This window comes from Microchirus variegatus (genome assembly GCF_963457635.1).
Source record: "Microchirus variegatus genome assembly, chromosome: 6".
Taxonomy (NCBI): Eukaryota; Metazoa; Chordata; class Actinopteri; order Pleuronectiformes; family Soleidae; genus Microchirus; species Microchirus variegatus.
In genome coordinates, this window is record NC_139807.1 from 32,106,436 (window position 1) to 32,126,493 (window position 20,058).

General features: G+C 41.6%; 1 protein-coding gene across 1 annotated transcript in view; it reads right to left on the bottom strand.

Moving 5' to 3' along the window:
* Positions 1-7,723: 7,723 nt before the first annotated feature.
* Positions 7,724-20,058, bottom strand: part of galnt18b (UDP-N-acetyl-alpha-D-galactosamine:polypeptide N-acetylgalactosaminyltransferase 18b) — a gene marked incomplete at its 3' end in the record, with an annotated part of 112,165 nt that continues 99,830 nt past the window's right edge. The window contains exons 9-11 of the mRNA XM_083891248.1: positions 19,103-19,198; positions 16,871-17,035; positions 7,724-7,870 (exon numbers count right to left, since the gene is read on the bottom strand). Coding sequence (XP_083747374.1) covers positions 7,724-7,870; positions 16,871-17,035; positions 19,103-19,198 — 408 coding nt within the window. The remainder of the gene's footprint in view (positions 7,871-16,870; positions 17,036-19,102; positions 19,199-20,058) is intronic.

Sequence of the window (20,058 nt, forward strand, 5' to 3'; positions counted from 1 at the left end):
GCAGAGCCTAAATTACAGTGACAGTCTGTAATCTGATGGGTTTATGAGCCACAAACCAGAATAACCTGCTTTAGCGTGAGATTACGTCCACGACGAGATTCAGCGGCAGCTGGCGTCGACTTCAGAAGAGGAATAAGAGTTTGATTTTTGAACAGAGGAAGACGTCGCTGACTGGAGGAAGACCTTCCCAAAACGCTGAAAGCAAACAGACTAGTGCAGATAATACAGTCAATATCCATTTTCACAGTTTAATCTGATTGAATTTCCCTCGTGGAGCCTCATCTGTCTCTGTCAAAAGCCAGTTACACTGTCGTAGATAAAGTGCCAAAGTATCTACATCCTCTCACTTTGTCAGAATTCGGTGAATATATTAACGAGAGAGAGAGTTACATAAAGGTTCACAGCTGCTCGGGCAATGAGCCTCGTGGCTTTTTGAATCATCAAAAATCATTTCCCAAGTGTTAATGAGTCGATGAATGGCGGCGCTGAATTATTATGTGATATCCGAGCTCATTGTTTTCTCAGCCATTAGAAACTAAATCACTGTTTTACACCTGCATTATTCAGCGGGGGGGGGGGGGGGGGGGGAGAACAAATGATATCACGTAAGTTAAGATAATAAAACTGCATCATGCAATCGATCATTAGGGTGTATTATGAAACATGTTGTTGTTCTTGTGCCGTCTACGTGTCTATGTGATTAATAAGAGTCAATCGCATCTTTTTATATCTTAATCCTAAAGTTATAATTCATGTCATATGAACATCATACGACTGCAACCGTATGATAATAATAAGAACTGTCAGTACCGAGGACAACCTTTCCTTCTTCAAGTCTTCAGATTAACACGTGCATCAACATGGAAGTTCTGTTTTACTCACAGTTAATGCAAACTAGTCTAACCTTTAAGGCCACATTATACTTTTCCGACTGCGTAATACGCACTGCAATTTCCCGCCCGATCAGTAGGGGTCGCTACGCAAGGTTGTTGTGTTTTTGGCTACAGTGAGCAATGGCGTCCGAGAGAGAAAGACTGTTGTTGTTGTTGTTTGTTGTTACAGCTGAATAACATTGAAACAGTGGCCGTTTCTTACCTGAAATAAATATTTTCCTGTTTCCCGGAACGCAGTTTTAAGATCATTTGAGGTGAGAAATTAGTCATTTCGAGTCTAAACATGTGCTGTGTGTATTAAGATATGACGTATTTATAGTTTGGCAGCGACGTTGTCGGCGGTGATCAGCTCCGCCTCTGTGGACGCTCTGTGCGCACTGTGACGCAGGAGTATAAATTGGGCTTTAGTCTTTATAAAGTGACAAACAAGTGACTGTCATCACTCACAGAAGCTAAGTCGCTCCTATGGCGATGCTAAGATTTGTCTTAGTCCACTGAAGTCAGACATCATAGGTCAGACGCCACGTTATCCTTCCATCCATTCATCTTCTACCACTTTATCCTCCACATGAGGGTCGCTGCACTCTTAGAAATAAGGGTTCCAAAAGTGTTCTTCTACAAGGGCTGAGGTTCTACCTGGAACCGTTTGCTTTTTTCAAGTTCTTGGTGTGTGTGGGAACCAGTGACAGCTTCCCTCTGCAGATACCCGTGGTTCACCTGCAGCAGAGATAACAAAGACGGCAGCCTCTCCAGATCCCGGCGAGCGTTCGCTTGTCTCTCATATTCTGACAACCTTTGCCATTGTGTTCAAACCTCAGCCAGTTTTCCCCTGATCATCACTGCAGCTTTGGCTGAGAATATACTCCTTTTTTTTTCTTTGTGTTCAACGTCTGTCTCTGCGTCGACGGCAGGATACGACGACAAGTCAGACGACGACGACGACCACCTCCCGGAGCCTTGTGTGAAAAGATGATCTGTTGAAGCAGAGAAAACTACAGAGGAGCGACTGAGAGACAGAGAGTTATATTTTATTCTAACAAAGATTTTGACATTTTGTTTGCTTTTTGTCAAAAGTTACAGGAAGAGTGACGAGGCTGCAGCACATGTGCGCTAAATATGACTGGAGGAGATTCAGGCCCAGTCCAATGTCTCTCAACGCTGTTGTTATATCACTATCATGGGCAGCTGGGCAAGCTGGGCTGCCCTTGAGCAAGGCACCCAATGCTACCCAGTGCTCACTGCTCCTGTCACTAATAGACTGTAGTGCTCTGGACCAGATCAGACTGACAGTTTCCAGCCCAATCACATCTTAGAACCCGCTCAATCCAATAAAAAGGTAAAATCTTGTGATTTTTACAGGTTTTCAAGACGCATCCAGATCTTCATATCTGCATCAAATCTTCTTCTTCTTTTCCTTTCGCTACAAAACTAGGACTAGAAAAACACGCCACGGTGGCAGGAAGCGTGGAGTTCACCGTGCACGGAGGTCAAGCAATAGATCACAGAACCATGATAGACTGAACATTTAGCAAGTAAAGAAAACACAAGCCTGACCGGTTGGATTTATCGTTCCAAACCGTACCGTGTTGTACCAAACCGGACTGTAGGTTACACACCTATGTTCTGAAAGCCTGAGTTCTGAGTGTGAAGCTGCAGTTAGACCTTAGCCCTTAGACTTCAGCGCAGACCTCTGTCTCAGCAAGAATCAAACGCCCGACAGAGCAAAATGAAAGGCTACGACTCTTAAAGGTAAGGAGGTGAGAGGTGAAATGGGCTCCGGTCTTACTGTATCTCGTCTTGTGCCTCTTCCAGATGCTGTTAAACAGATTTATTTGCTGTATTTATTTCTTTATTGGAATATATTTTTTTTTTACACTTTTTAAGGCAGCGTCGTCTGCTATTGTGTTCATTTCCTCAGGGAACAGCAGCTTCTTGGAATCTCAGCCACAGTAAAACGTGTGTGATGAATGAGCGCCAGCGTAAAAACATGCATTGGAAAAAAACAATAATGTTGTACCAGTGAGTTAAATAAATGGATTTTGCAAGAGATACGGTTACTTTTGGACAGGACGTTAATATTTATCTAACAGAAAATCCCTCATTAAACACAGAGCTGTGTCCTCCTGATTCCCCCGTCCTCACATATTTGCTCTGACGTCGGCTCCCACTTTGTACTCGAGTAATTACATCGTGATTTACAAACTGATTCACCTGAGCAAACACGTTTCATGTCAAGTTCTGCAAAGGAAAGACTTTAAGAAGGGGCGGCCAGAAAACATGTTTTTTTCCTGCACATTTTCAGCCAGAGGAGCAAAGGAGGGATTTATTTAACCCCCAACAGCAGCTTGTTTCATCACACAGAGCCCGGTTTGCTGTGGTTATGACTGATTTCTGTCGCGTACGAGGGAAAAATCAATCGAGGAAGCGCTCGACTTGAGGTCCTGCGACGATAATGAACACCATTTCTGCGACGGTCGGTGCACGAACGGAAAATGATGTTCCTGTGGAAAGTCAGAATTCAATTTCCATAACAAGGAAATGATTGTCCTTTTGCAAACGCCAGACAGACAGACATATCATTTAAATGTGAAGTAAGTAGTTTATAGTGACATCTAGAGGAGAGGCTGAAATTGACAACAAAGAACTGCTCCTCTGCTCACCCCCCTCCCTTCCCTGAGCGCTACGGTGTCCTCAGCCGGTCAAATGTCGTCCTCGTCGTCTTTCTCCGTGTCAGCAGATGAGATAGTATTTATTCAGATGTATAAGTGTGTCTTTTGTATATCGCATCAGCTCCGTCAGTGGAGGCGGGACTTCCTGCTACGAGTAAAGCGACGCTCGATTTGTTCTCTCGCGTTTGTCCTTACAGGCTCCGGTAGAAACACGGCGTCCAGCCGCTAACAGCGGCTGTGCAACCGCGCCCCGCGACCGTGTTATTTTACATGACTTTTTGAAACACTACGAAATGTCATGTGGAGCGGCAAAAAACCCACAAATTGAAGATAATAACACGTATAAAGGTTTTTATACAGATATACTACATAAAAGAGCAATACTTTTTTTTCATTTATGAAATTTAAGAACTACAAAATGTTCAGTTTATACACAACCTCTTATAAAGTGGAGCAAAAACTATGGCGAATTGATTTATTTGCCGCAAATGAACCCACTTTGAAATAAATTAAAGGTCCCATAGAGTGGTCCTGTTGCACATAAATGTTAGTTATGGAGGTCTACTTACATACATTAACTTGTTTTTATGGTCAAAAACCTCCTAGTTGCTGTAAACGAGCCGATAGAAATCCTCTTTTCTGACGCTGTTTTTCTGCTGCGAGATTTCAGAGTGAACTTTCACTCCCCAGAAGACAGAGTCTTGTGATTGGCCAGTACTATCCAGCACATCCGTTCTCAGAAGCGCAGCGCCCCCCTCTGGAACGGTGGATGCACTGCTCCTCATTATCAAAACATTGTTTTAACAGTGTTTAAAAATAGCTTCTTCACGACTCCCCGCCGAAGTCCCTTTGACGACCTTTGACCCGGAGTCAGACCCAGAGTCAGAAGACACTGTTGCTCGTGAAACACCTCCACAACGGACGTTATTCTTCTTCTTCTGCGGTTCAATGTACGCAACCGGATGTGCCCGGACTAGTGCCCGGAGCAGGACGATCGGTTGTTCAGGAGAACCGCTGTTTACGTAACTATTACGGGATTTTCAGAGATCTCGTTGAGCCCCGAGATTACAATAAAACACAACGTTCTCAGCAGTGGCTGAACTGTTTGTTTAGAACCGTCAGGGCTTCTTAAACAAGGTAATGACGCAGATACACACCAAAAAAACAGCGTTAATAGGAACTTCTGGTCTAGTTCCACTTTAAAACACTTTTATTTGGCACCTTGATCGCCTTGAAAGCTACAAGGAGCCGCAGGTTGCAGACCCCGGACTAGACAATGCAGGAGCACATAATATGTTTTAAAAAAGTGGATTTTGGGTCATATAAACCCATAAATACTACGCAGCGCCCCTTTAACCGACTTCATCGAAATCAGGACAGCTGACAGATCTTCATCTCGATCGCTGTGGGACATACAGGGCGGACTTGGATTTACTGGGGAACAATAATCTCTGCAGTGCCGAGAAACAAGAAGCTGCGCTAAATCAACAAGGCTGATGAATGTATGTATGATAATAGAATATTTTATGAGAGATTTCCCATCGAGTCATTTGAAACTCTTAAATCCGTTCATTTAGAAGTTAGAGCATGCAGAGGCTCTTGTTGCATATATCAGGAGGGGGTTTGTTGTGCTTTTGATGAAAGTGGGTTTCCCATGTATTTTTAATGGCGCGGTCTGCTGAGCGCTGTTTGAATGTGAATGGTAATAAGGAGTGACGTTTGGAAAGCAGGCTGTGCCACTCGTCTCCTCCCCAGGTGCAAACACACACACACACACACACACACGCACACACACACGCACACACACACACACAGTCAGAGAAAGAAAAGGCAACGCTGTTCCTCAGCTTCAGCCTCAGCTGCTGCATTTGTCACGACAAACTGACTTCACTTCCACAGCGCTGTACTTTAAGTGCAGTGTGTGTGTGTGTGTGTGTTTGTGTGTTACACAGTTGCAGGACAAAATCCACGGCGTCTCCGCGTGTTCAAACAAACACAAAATATCACCAATTTGACAAGACACGGCGACGGCTCTGAACAGAACAACAAGCAAATACAGAAATGCACTTAAAGTTCCCCGAAGAAATGAGACACCCGTCTGTTACCGCCTCGTCTCCTCTGGTGGTAAAAATTGCAAAGGAAAATAGTTAACGCCAAGTTGACAGCGAGTCACGTAGCACAGCTATAGGTATACTAGTTCTAACGATATCAAAGCAGTGATCAGGTATATAGCGATCTATGACTATAAGGAGTAGTCGTAGTAATGAATCCACTGCGCACTAATTTCACTTAAAACCTTAACGTGTCATGTCAAGGCTTATTGGATATCTCGTTTAAACAATAGCAGCTAGCTTACCACTTACGAAAGGAACACCGGGATGTTAGCATCGGCTATGACTAGCGAGTAATTAAAAAAAACTAAAAACTTGACAATCAGAAATTTAGAAAAAACGTTGACAATTGAAGAAGACTGCCTAAAATAGCATCATTACACATGACTGCTGTAATGGTAAAATTCCTTTTGCCCACCACCCATACCGGCTCAGTACAGAATACCAGGTCCTTTGTGTATAGTGTATTGTATTATTGTGTATTGTATATTGTGTATTGTGTCTAGCCTACACCTTCCTGCAGCACCAGCAGGGAGCCAGCTCCCCGATGTCTACAGTAGACAAAGAGGTGTGAAAGCACCGTCTGAAGGTAGAGTCTTTGTCTATTGGAGGAATGCGAAGGAGGAGCTGCTCAGGCATAAACGTGGAGTGTTCACTTTGCTCTGGGTCTTTTCTCCAGCAAGGATCACTCCTGTGAAGATTGACCTTTTTCCTTTTGGGATTCAGCCTAAAGTATTCCTTTAGTGGGAGCTACAGAAGATTTTTCAGTTATGCTAATGCATGATATGCAACATAAAGGCTAACATAATACAAACAACACCGGTGTGGCTGACGGTCACAAAACAGCTAGCTACGCTAATGCTAATCGAAAATTGGCAAAACATTTGCGTTGCAGTGTTTGCATTATGTTAGCCCTATGCTAATGCTAATCGTAGCCTTGCTAGCCTACTTGTTAAAAACAGGTTTGCCAAGGTAGCCACAAAATAGCCGTGCCAAAATAGATGTGCTGCTTGGTTGTAGCGTGACCAATCAGCGAAAAATAAAAGTACTCCAAAAAACTTGAAAAATCAAGGATGCACACCATCGGACACACACCATGACACACAGACACAACTTGCTTTATAGATAGATAGTTGTGTTTCTTTGGAATGACTTCTTCTCCAAAGTGTCTTTGAAAAGTGCAGTTGAGTATTATTTTAGGATATTGCGACAGAAATGTGAATTCTATTCTTTAACTTGTGCTTGAAAATGATCTGATAATGTCATCTTATTTTGGTTTAAACCTTGAAGCGTCCAGCCTAATATATACTTCATCATTCTGTTTTGTTCAGTTTCTGTATATGTTTGCTTTCTTTATTTCTTTGCACTCCATGAATAATATGAATTCTTTTATTTTGGTGCATTTGGGTTTTTCAAAATAGTTGAGAGACTTTCTTAACGTGTAGTATATAGTATATAGTATATAGTATTGTTACAAAGACGCGGCGACTCATTAAAATGACAGAAGAAAAGAGGCACTTGCACTTTGTACTTTACATCAGTAATCATCATTTTGTTTTTACTGTTATAAATTACAAATGTTTGGAATATTTACATTTAGAAAATAATCTATTGTTTTCAGATTTATTCCAACATGTCTTCCTCCCCACAGCTGTACAGAGAAACCTACAAACCTGAGACACTGAAATAAAAGACTTACAGCGACGTCAGGTTCAGAGAAAACTTTGCTACACAGTAGCAGAAATATCAACAAGTACAAAACAAAAAAACTCAACTCATCTTTCGAGTCAACAAAAGTCTGACCGTACTGTAAATTACCACAAAATATACTAAATTTACTACCTTGTCAAATCTGCAAAATATCCGCCGACTGTGGCCGATCCTGTAGGCAAAATAAAAATGTGTAACGTTTATGACGTGGACCGCTGATCAGAGGACACTTCAGTGCGGCGCTTGAAATCAACATGCTGGACCATGCACCGTCCTCCTCCTCCTCCTCCTCCTCCTCCTGCGTGTGCTCTTCGCTCAGATGTTAGCTTTTAGCGGTCGATCATAACGAGCTGTTGAACAGCACGTTTGTGATGAACCATTTCTGTCCGCTGCACTTCTGCAGAGACAGTTGGTATCCGAACTCATTGTCGCCGCTCGCCACGAGCTCCAGGCACCGCTTTGATTTCCTGTTCTGAATGGGTCCTCCCTGCAAAGAGAAAAAAAAGAAAGATTAAAAAAAAAGCCTGGTTAAAATTGTGCTGAGCTGTAGAAGAACAATTTGTGTGCACAATATGATTTTACCCTCGTTTAAAAAAAAAAAACAAAACTAGAGGGGTGATGGTCGACGACTACTAATGCTCCGCGAGGAGCTTGAAAAGTAGGTCAAGGTCACCCATCTTCGAACTTAAGAGGCATCCACAGTGACAGTTTGGCATCAATATGTCGAATATGTGTCGTTATCGCGTTGACAAGGTTAAAAAGTGCCGGTTTTTGGCTATTTTCCAAGTTACAAGTGCAGCTGTGACCTTGGAAAGTAGGTCAAGGTCACCCATCTTCGAACTTGTCCAAGATACTTGTAAGAGGCATCGACAGTGCCAGTTTGGCAGCAATACAATAAATATTTGTCAAGTTATCGCATTGACAAGGTTGAAAAGTGCCGGTTTTGGCTATTTTCCAAGTTACAAGTGCAGCTGTGACCTTGGAAAGTAGGCCAAGGTCACCCATCTTAGAACTTGTCCGAGATACTTGTAAGAGGCATCCACAGTGCCAGTTTGGCAGCAATACAATAAATATTTGTCAAGTTATCGTGTTGACAAGGTTGAAAAGTGTCGGTTTTTGGCTATTTTCCAAGTTACAAGTGCAGCTGTGACCTTGGAAAGTAGGTCAAGGTCGCCCATCTTCAAACTTGTCCAAGATACTTGTAAGAGGCATGGACAGTGCCAGTTGATATCATTATGTCGAATATTTGTCAAGTTATCGTGTTGACAAGCTCGTAAAGTGCCTGTTTTTGGCTATTTTCTAAGTTTCAAGCGCAGCTGTGACCTTGGAAAGTAGGCCAAGGTCACCCATCTTAGAACTTGTCCGAGATACTTGTAAGAGGCATCCACAGTGCCAGTTTGGCAGCAATACAATAAATATTTGTCAAGTTATCGTGTTGAAAAGTGCCGGTTTTTGGCTATTTTCCAAGTTTCAAGTGCAGCTGTGACCTTGGAAAGTAGGTCAAGGTCACCCATCTTCGAACTTGTCCAAGATACTTGAAGGAGGCATGGACAGTGCCAGTTTGACATCAATATGTCGAATATTTGTCAAGTTATCGCATTGAAAAGGTTGAAAAGTGCCAGTTTTTGGCTATTTTCCAAGTTTCAAGTGCAGCTGTGACCTTGGAAAGTAGGTCAAGGTCGCCCATCTTCGAACTTGTCCAAGATACTTGTAAGAGGCATCGACAGTGCCAGTTTGGCAGCAATACAATAAATATTTGTCAAGTTATCGCATTGACAAGGTTGAAAAGTGCCGGTTTTGGCTATTTTCCAAGTTACAAGTGCAGCTGTGACCTTGGAAAGTAGGTCAAGGTCGCCCATCTTCGAACTTGTCCAAGATACTTGTAAGAGGCATCGACAGTGCCAGTTTGGCAGCAATACAATAAATATTTGTCAAGTTATCGCGTTGACAAGGTTGAAAAGTGCCGGTTTTTGGCTATTTTCCAAGTTTCAAGTGCAGCTGTGACCTTGGAAAGTAGGTCAAGGTCGCCCATCTTCGAACTTGTCCAAGATACTTTTTTACAAGATACAGTTTGGCATCAATACAATAAATATTTGTCAAGTTATCGCGTTGACAAGGTTGAAAAGTACCGGTTTTTGGCTATTTTCCAAGTTTCAAGTGCAGCTGTGACCTTGGAAAGTAGGTCAAGGTCACCGATCTTCGAACTTGTCTAAGATACTTGTAGGAGGCATGGACAGTGCCAGTTTGACATCAATATGTTGAATATTTGTCAAGTTATCGCGTTGACAAGGTTGAAAAGTGCCGGTTTTTGGCTATTTTCCAAGTTTCAAGTGCAGCTGTGACCTTGGAAAGTAGGTCAAGGTCACCAATCTTCGAACTTGTCCAAGATACTTGTAGGAGGCATGGACGGTGCCAGTTTGACATCAATATGTGGAATATTTGTCAAGGTATCATGTTGACAAGCTCGCAAAGTGCCGTTTACACATTTCTCACATTTCCCCGCAAAAAAAAACGCGTAAAAATTCCAAAAAACGTTTTTGGACAAAACGAAAAAAAACTCCTGGAGATATTCGCCCACTAAACAATCCTGCAAAATGTGAAGGACGTACGCGCGTGAATGGATGAGGACTGGAGCTGCTGAAGCGTTGCAGCTCTGGGGCGTTTTGGCTGATTCACACCATTATCCTCTCTGGGCTCCACCAAAGAGCATCAATGTGGTAAAAAAAACAGACAGACAAACAAACAACAATGCCATTGCCAGTGCAGTCATTAACCCTCTTCTGAGCAACGCCAGGACTGTGAGAGCATTCAGACGATGAATAGACTGTTCAAATAAAGAAAGAAAAGATGAGGACACACAAAAAAAAAACATCCAGAAGAAAAGAAGGTGGCACTTGGAGAGAAACACTTCAACGTGCAGCACATTTAGTTTGGACAGAAATCACTTCAGAATTCTGATTTTAGGAGTGGAAAAACAAAATCTCTAAATGCCAAATTTCATTTTAGTGTATTTAACCGATTATGCTGCTTTGGGAAAGTGGACATCACAGTTCGCCGTCTGCGATTGTAGACGCTGTAGAAAATGGAATAAAGCTTTATTTTAAAGATGTTTGAACACGCACTGAAAAAAGTTCATTAAAACTAATAACTGCCATTTAAAACAGCAAAAAAACAATTGATTTGATCGTGAAACTCATTCTTTTTGCATTTAGAGACATCGAGTTTTGATTTACACTCAACTAAATATACGGACAAATGACCCCAAAACAAAGTTTTTGATTTCTCAATCAATTCGTTCATTTTAGGTAATGTTTTTAGTTTGAGTCGATATGTGAATTACGCAGTGACGTAGCTCTCTTTGGGCGTGCTAGCCGAGACGCCATTTGACATCGCGGATATCGTTTCGTGGGTTTCGTCCAAATATAAACGTAAGTCGTAAGCTGATAATTAAAGTTTTGTTTTTTTGTTGTCAAAATTCCTGAGCAGTCCAATTTAAGCTGGCTAGCTAGCTAGCTTTTGGCGGTGGCTCGCTAGCTAGCTTAAAGGGGGCGATTTTGTCATTCTTGCTTTAAACGAGGGTTTTGTGCTATTTAAATTTTAATCTTGTTTTTTTTGCGCACTTTTTGGTGCTTTTTAATTAATTAATTTATTCGATTTTTTTTTTTTTTAATCTGTGTGTTCTTTCTTGTACTCTTGTACTCTCTGTTAAATGTATTCTGATTTCGATAACTGGCATGGTTCAATATCAATTAATTAGTTTGGTTCAATAAGTAAAATGTTAAGAAAATCATTTGGATCAAGGCAAAGGATTCAGGTTAGTGCCTGGGGTTGAGAGTTTATTTCAGGGAATCTGAAGACGCGCCGAAAGCTCCGGCTGCATTTTTTTTTTTTTTTTTTAAACGTCGACATATTTTCATCTCAATGTTCCCAGAAAAACAGGTGAATCCCATTTTGCGCTGACGTGTCTGACTGATTGTGTGCCGTGATGTGGTATTTAATCATTTATTTCAAATCCGACACACTTTCAAGCCCCTCGATTAAAAAAAAGTGCTTACAACGATTTGGTCGGGATTGTACGGGAGCTCGAACGAAGCGCGGAAAGTAAACAATTTATTAAAGCAGCTGAAGCCGTGAAAAAAGTGACCGCGTCAGATGGTTTTTGTGACAGACGAGGAAAACATTGATATTTAATTTGGTTTGGAGACATTTGTGAGGAAAAAGATTGCAGGAAAGGTGCAACCTATGGACCGTAAAGATGAGCTAAATGATTGTGATGACGACTGAGGTCCTGCAGACATTTGCTTTACCACACTGATAATAGCTACTCTCAGCACTTATTTATGGGCCAATATGCCGAGACGCTCTGAAAGGCCTCATAAGTGCACTCACATCATTAAACTAAAGTGTATCACTTGTATTAACCCCCGATCGATCTGGATATGTCTTTGTACATTAGATCAGCTTCCAGCTGAGCTGTGAATGAGTGAGATCTGAACATGATAATATCTCCGTGACATTTGAGCCACTAACACGAGCATGAATGTGTGGTTAAAAGCTTCAAAAACTCTTATTTTCTTACAGTAAATACTTGATTATTATGACATTTTACTGAGAACACAAAGAATATTCTTATTTTTTGAGACCACAAACTATCGTACAATCCTGTTAAATACGAAAACAAACCCATACAATACTTTCCATAAAGCATCAACTTCCCTGTTGGTGTCACTTCTGTGAGTAACTTCTATAACACACAGTCTTTTTCACTTCAGTGCAGCGCTAAGCTAAGCTAAGCCCCGCTGAACACATAACTGCCCCCTGAGGCTGCAGCGGCGCCAGAGAAAATAAATCTCAGCATAAATAATCTAGATTTCAGCCTCTTCCACAGGGAGACACCATCGCCCGTTGCTGCTGAAATGAAGCAGAGTGAAATTACAGAGGTTTTAGTAAAGAGATGTCTGGGCGTTCTCTCTGTTGGCACAGTTTGGCACTATCTGTGCCATTTGAGATTTCTTAGGTACCAAATTATTAAAACAAAAATGTAATTTTATTTAGATGTCACTACAGGTCTATTAAAAAGAACTTGTTTTGAAAAAGAACAACCTTACCTGGGTCAATTTGGGTGATTGACAGCTCGTTTTAAACATTTAAACCGGTATAATCAGACCCCGGTCTCCAAATGCGTATGAATCACTTCATTAGCGAGTCAAAAGGACATAAATGCATATGACCCATTTGTGCGGATATTTTCCCTTCTCTAATCAATCGCCCTTCAATCTAATCAATCGCCCTTCAATCTAATCACTCTGTAATGATCAATCAGACCGGGAATAGTCCGCAAAGCATGCTGGGAAGTGTAGTTCTTCATTAGAAGTGTTTTTTTTGTTCCGGTGGAAATAAGTCAGTTGTTGTTTTGCCCTAACCCTAACCCTTGTGAATTTCTCTGTGAGATGAATAAAGTATCTATCTATCTATCTATCTATCTATCTATCTATCTATCTATCTATCTATCTATCTATCTATCTATCTATCTATCTTATTCTGGGGCTGGATCCGCGAATCTTGGTCGTAGAGTGATAAAAATGGTACCGCTGGAATCTGTAGATTATCCTCTGTCCAGTCGACACGTGTTTTTTTTGTTTACATAATCACGCTGACACTCCGGTGCCGCTTTGTGCGATGTAGCGTTTTTTTCTCGCTCCTGCTGGTTAGATCCGTCGGTGCTTTAACTGTGTTTGGTGAACATAAGAATGCTTTATATGCTCATTTTCTGACCTTTCTGTGGGTATGCAGCATGTCTGTGTTTATTAGACAAGTTAGACATGGTTTTATGGCGATTTTGTCGCTGCGTCTGACGCTGCCCCCGGTAACCTGGGTCAACCGCGAAGAAGAGGTTAATCGATTAATGAATGAACGTCAGAAACGAGGTCAAAATAAAACCAATAATCCTTAAAAATGTGGATTATTTACCCATAAAAAAAGCTTTTTTTGTGTTTTTGCTGCTGCTCAAAACAGCCTCCAGGAGCTGGCTGCTGAATGTGCGGCGTATAAGGCAGATACCACGGAGAAAAGGCCATAATTGACTATGGCTTATGTTAAGTTTACATAGAAAAAAGGTACTTGACAAAGAAGAAAACATCACCCACTCAACACAAACACTCACACAACCAAACCCAGACCAGTCCCACAGTCGCCGCCCACTGAACATGTGCTCACTTTCTCTGATCATCTCCCACTAACTCATGACTAATCTTTTTCCGTGTAGGCCCTGCAGCGTCTCTTTCACAAAGCCTGATCAAAACCATTTCCAGCTCTTTAGCACTGGAAGGAGATTAACTTCACTTCATCAGGTTTGGGTGCAAAAAAAACATGAATAACACCCAGAAATAAGCTTCATCTCTAACTCTAAAGTGTGCGTGTGTGTGCGCTGCTTTGTTCAATAATTGAATATTCCCGCAGCCTCACAAGATCCTCACTTAGTAAATTATACAAGTTAATTTAATAATACTTGAAGTTTAATGTGAGGAGACGGGATGTCAACACTTCATGCCAAGTGCCAATTATGCTGTAAAACACACACAGAGACAGACACACACACACACCTGTACAGTAGTGTACTCATTAGAACAGGTTTCTTATATGACGCACACATGGAGTGGGAAAAACTCCAGGACACACAACTGTGTGCGCGGCACAATTGGCTCACTGACGGCTCATTCGGCCGATTCTGCAGATTGAATCAGCGTCGCTATCCATCGTTAGCGGCGCTCGCCGTGATTGGCTGTTTAACCTCCGGCCAATCAGACGACGAGGAGAAACGATGAGGCAAGCAAACGACGGTGTGCCTTTCTCTGTATTATTATTATTATTATTATTCTGTGACAAAGCAACACAGGAAACCTTGTGTTTGCAGCTGCCTTTGCTTTACTGTCACAGTGTTGCTGCTGTTGCCTCATAAACAAAAAAGATAGGACATAAAAATACATAAAACAATCACTTCCTGTGAGCAGAGCAGTGATGAAAACAGACCGCTGACTCCCATGTGCACAGGAACATCATTTTGTAGAGGCTTAGTGTACAGTACACAGTATACAGTATATAGTATACACAGACACGCAGTTTGTGAAAGGGCAAGGCAGGCAACTGCTTGGGCCCCCGAGCCGATAGGGGGCCCCCGACACTTGGAGCCTGAGGGCTGTTTTTACTGAAATGTGCAGTTATTTAATTTATTTCGAATGAAAACAACTTTTGAATTCATACATTTCTCGTTGCTGTCAGAGTATTTATGACATAAAGGTGATGAACACCGGTCGGAATGGCCCCCTGGGAATTTTTGCTTAGGGCCCCAACAGACCCTAGAACCGCCTATGGGTATACAATTCACTTTCCTTCCTTTAATGCGCGTCAAAAGCTACGACATCGTTATCAACTGCCGTAAAGTCTTTAAAATGAGGGAACGAACGATGTTAAAGAAAACAGTGACTTCTTTTGCTGCTTTTGGCGTTTCAGAAATTAAGAAATCCAGAATTCTTTTGCGTGTCATCGTTTTCCCTACGTCGTTTTTTCGGCGCCGACTTCGTACACTTTGTCGCGAGTGCGTGTGATGTCATCAGGTTAGATTGTGGAAAGTAATAATTCGGATTTCTGAATAAAAACTGGGGAAAAACAACACAACTATTTCACCCTATGTTCCACCCCTTGTCAGCAGGGGGTGCTGCAGCCCCCTCAACACCCCACTTTCCTCAGCGCACCTGCTGCCACTTGACAAGGGAAGTAATTTCCTCTCAGCATGTGCAGCACATCCTGGCTGCTCGTTAGCTACTCGTTAGCTGCTCGTTAGCCGCTAGTTAGCTGCTCGTTAGCTGCTAGTTAGCTGCTGTTGTGTGAAAGTGCAACTTTTCTCTCTCCCTGGAGTTTGTTCAGGACATTGCAGTGAAATCTCAGCTCACAGTGATATTATCATTATTATTATAGAGTTCTGTTTCAGGGCTGCAGTTAACACATATTTTCATAATCGATTCGTCTCTCGTTATTTTCCTCAATCGATGTGTTGTTGGGTCAAAGAAAAAAAAAGTGTTGACAATGTTTTCCAAAACATAAAAATTATTCAGTTTTAATGATTTCTTTGTTACGTGGAAAAAAAAGAAATCAGAAAAGAATTATATTTAAGAAGCTGAACAAGCCTCTTTAAAAGTTCTTTTCATTGTTCAAAAAGCATTCAAACCAATTAACTGACGATGAAAATCCTTCACATGGTCGTTTGTCCAGATTGTTCTCCACCTTTCGCTGGGATTATCAAAATAGTTAGCGTTCATTCAATAATCTAAGAATAACGGTTTAATCGTTGCAGCTCCAGGCTTCTGAACTTAAGTCAAAGCACGTCGTAAAAACTCATTTTCCCTCGCTGTCATGGCACATTTTGCGAGGTGTTAAAACACCTTGTGTCTAATATGAACGGCAGGATTGAGCTGAACTCTGGTCTGAGGTGGAGATTAAAGCTCGCTCAGATGATTGAGGCTCATAACCTACTTCAGCGACTGTCTTTGCCGTCGGATTTGACAAACGACCGCGGCTTTGATTATCAACAGCAAACTGAACGTTAAAGCTCCCATAGAGTGGTCCTACGGCACATAAATGTGAGTTATGGAGGTCTAGTTACATACATTCACTTGTTTTTATGGTCAAAAAAGCTCCTAGTTGCTAAACTAGCAAACGAGCCGATGGAAATCTCTCCTCGCTGAAGCTCTCGTCAGCCGCGTTAATTGGAACTTCCGGTCTATGGGAGCTTTTTAGGGCCCCGTCCCATTTCTCCCCCTTAAAATTTCCACTTGGTTTGGAGCGTCCTCGACCGTAAATCCCCCTCGTTGATGGAAGAGGCTTCCCTATGGAATTGGGACACCACTACATGCAAATTAGCGTAGTGAAGGTAACGAATGTGCTAACCTACGTCACATGTTGAAAATTCTACCAGTGGAGCGTACTATTATTTTCATTCAGGAAAAATGCCGGCAGAACATCGGTACACACATCCAAAACACTGACGAAACTAGCCAGATGTAGCAGAGCTAGCTAGCGGCTATTTGACTAGTGCTTGGAGAGCGTTTGCCCTTCATTTAAGCTCTACATGACTACATGCATACTCTCTTGAAGCACAATAGCTGCTAGCTAGCTAGTTAGCTAGTTAGCTAGCTGCGTACATAAACGGTCAGTTCTTTTCTGACATTAGTGTTCAAAGCTCAACGGTCCTTTGGATGTGTATCGAACCAAAACATTTCGACATTGTAACGCGCTTATTTGCGAACATTTATCACAACGAAATTGCTCGAGGAATTTGCAAAGCACCATGGGTAATTTCATCGCATTTCCTTCTTGCTCCCCCTACATGTGAATGCGCAAAATGTAGGGTTAGCGGCGGTATTGGGGCGGGGCCTAAATGATTCGTGTTTTCGCGTGTGCGCGGCCGTGCCGTGCCGTGCCGTGTGGTCACCTGAGTGAAGAGCCAGTGGAGCTTCATGCGTTTGGCTGCAGCGTAGTTGCACTCGATGAGGCGAGGTCGGCCGTTCACGTCCACCAGGCACTTGTTGTCGTCGTCGTCCACCGTCGGGCTGAGCAGGCCCACGTGCAGCTGCTGCGCGCTGGTGTAGTACACGTTCTGCAACACAACAAAAACACAACAAAACACATATAGTACGCAGCAGCAGAGAAAGCCGGAGTGACAGTCAGATAATGGCCCTTCTAGAACTATATACGGCCGTATAGATCATCAATTATGCAGAAAATGAGGATTCCTCCTGGGCTGTCTACACTATGAACAAGACATCTATGAGGCTCATTTGCATACACTAAAATGCACAATTATTCAGCTCTTCTGACTCAAGGAAAAGACAAGGGAAAGGCACGCACACGCACACACACACGCACACACAAACGAGGCTCATGATTAATTCACGAACGGGGGAAGAAAACCCAAATAATTGTGCACTTGCTGATAAAAAAAATGCTTCCTTGTTGTTTGCTCATGTGAAGCTGAATGAAAAAGACAAACAAACAACAACAGAAATGCAAGAACCTGAAAATCATTTGCAGGAATTAAAGCAGGGCAAGTATATATATATATATAAAAAAAAATAATAAATGAAAATAAGTGGTGGTAGAAGCATAAGGCAGCTTCATACTCAGAGTTAAATGACATAACAGTGGTTTTAAATGCTGCAGTGTACACGGAATAATGAGCTTTTTATGACGGGATTATTAAAAAGACACTTCAGGTCAAAGGTCAAAGGTCAAAGGTCAAACCAGGGGCTCATTTACTCTGTGACCTCTTCAAGAAAACAACGTCAGCTTCAGACTTTGCTTTGTTTGCAGTTTCAACAACAGGAAATGGAAATGTTTCAGGTCCAAAAACCTCAAATTGTATAAAAAACCAGAACGTTCAGGGAACGTTACCTTTTGGTTGTGGAAACGTTTCCCGGAAGGTTTCCCTCATAGGTTCTCCTGTGGTTGATATGGAAAGTTTTCCGAAGGTTCCACTAATGTTAGTTTTTGGTTGCACATTTGGTTCCCAGAATGTTAATTTGCCACAACCTTAATAGTACGTTCTCTAAAGGTTCCCAGAACATTCCCCTAAGGTTACTTTGTCAAAACCTTAAGATAACGTTCTCTAAAGGTTTCGAGAATGTTACTTTGTCACAACCTTTATACAACCTTTAGAGAACATTCTCTAAAAGGTTCTCAGAACGTTCTTCTAACGTTACTTTGTCACAACCTTGAGAGAACGCTCTCTCAAGGTTCCAAGAACGTTCCCCTAAGGTTACTTTGTCACAACCTTTAGAGAACGTTGTCTCAAGGTTCCAACAACGTTCCCCTAAGGTTTCTTTGTCACAACCTTTAGAGAACATTTACCAAAAGGTTCTCAGAACATTCTCCTAACATTACTTTGTCACAACTTTCATGCAACCTTTAGTAGAATGTTCTCAAAAAGGTTCTCAGAACGTTCCCCTAAGGTTACTTCTCCACAACCTTCATTCAACCTTTAGAGAACGTTCCCTAAAAGGTTCCCAGGACGTTCTCCTAATGTCACAACCTTCAGAGAAACTTCTCTAAAGTTTTTTACAACCTTCGTACAACCTTTAGAGAACGTTTAATATAAACATCCAGTAGATTGATCTGAACAGTGAAGATAACACAAAATCAAGTTTACAACTTTCACAGCAAGATTAAATAATCTGTGAAAACATGACGGGATGGAGGGAATAGATCAGTAAACGGTAATCGGCCGTGCTAACATTTAAACCCCCGCGTTATTTGGGTTTGGTTTATCCCGAACAAGTAATGAAGAGATGCTTTTGAAATATTACGACAAGGAAATGAACAAACCTGAGGGAAATGTGAATCTTTTACTCTTTCACTTTATGTGTCGTCATCTTAAAAAGCTCCATGTTTTATTTAACCTTTATTGTACCAGGAAGTGACATTAATATTAAAATATGTCTTAGAATAATGTGACATTTTATCTAGAGCTGAGGTTTATGAAAAGTGAGAATATGGATTTCTATCATCGACGTCTGTTTCTGTAAACAATCTTCTTCTGTGTGATAACACGATGGAAAAGAAAAGCCGGGTCATTTTTATGGTTTTATGAGACAGGAAAACCCAGGACAGGAGTAAAACACGGAGACGATAAATTCAATCTGTGTGTGCTTCATCGTCGTCTTCTCACCTGAGGCGTCATCCCGTGACACAGATACAGGATGGGGACGTTGTCGTTGTCAGGGCCTTGATCCAGACACAGGTCGTTCTTCAGAGAGTTCTTCAGCTGAAGAGAGAAAACACACAGAAACAAACAGAATATGGAAAAAATGTACATGTTTTTCAAGGCTAAACATAAACATCTCTACCTTGAGATCTGTATTTATATTTATTGGTGAGTTTGGGCTCACCTAAACCATTTTTGTGTGTGTTTTCCATTAAAAGTCAGACTTTTATTCATCAAAAGAGTTGCAAAATGAATACAACCTTTAGAGAACGTGCTCTAAAGGTTGTATGAAGGTTGTAGAAAACTTTCTGGGAACATTCTGGGAACCTTTTAGGGAACGTTCTCTAAAGGTTGTATGAAGGTTGTGGGGAAGTAACACCATTAGAGGACATTCAGTAAGGGTTCCCAGAACGTTCCCATAATGTTACTTCTCTACAACCTTCATACAACCTTTAGAGAACGTGCTCTAAAGGTTGTAGAAAACTTTAGAGAAGGTTCTCTGAAGGTTGTATAAAGGTTGTAGAGAAGCAACGTTAGGGTAACGTTCTGAGAACCTTCAGAGAATGGTCTCTAAAGGTTGTACGAAGGTTGTAGAGAAGCAACATTAGGGGAACATTCTGGGAACCTTTTAGGGAACGTTCTCTAAAGGTTGTATGAAGGTTGTGGAGAAGTAACACCATTAGAGGACATTCAGTAAGGGTTCCCAGAACGTTCCCATAATGTTACTTCTCTACAACCTTCATACAACCTTTAGAGAACGTTCCCTAAAAGGTTACCAGAACGTTACCGTAATGTTACTTTGTCACAACCTTCAGAGAACATACAATACAGTACACATTTTATATATTGTTGATTTAAAAAGTCTGACTGTAACTTGAAAAAACAACTTTATCAGTCCAGGTCAGAACTTATTAGTATAA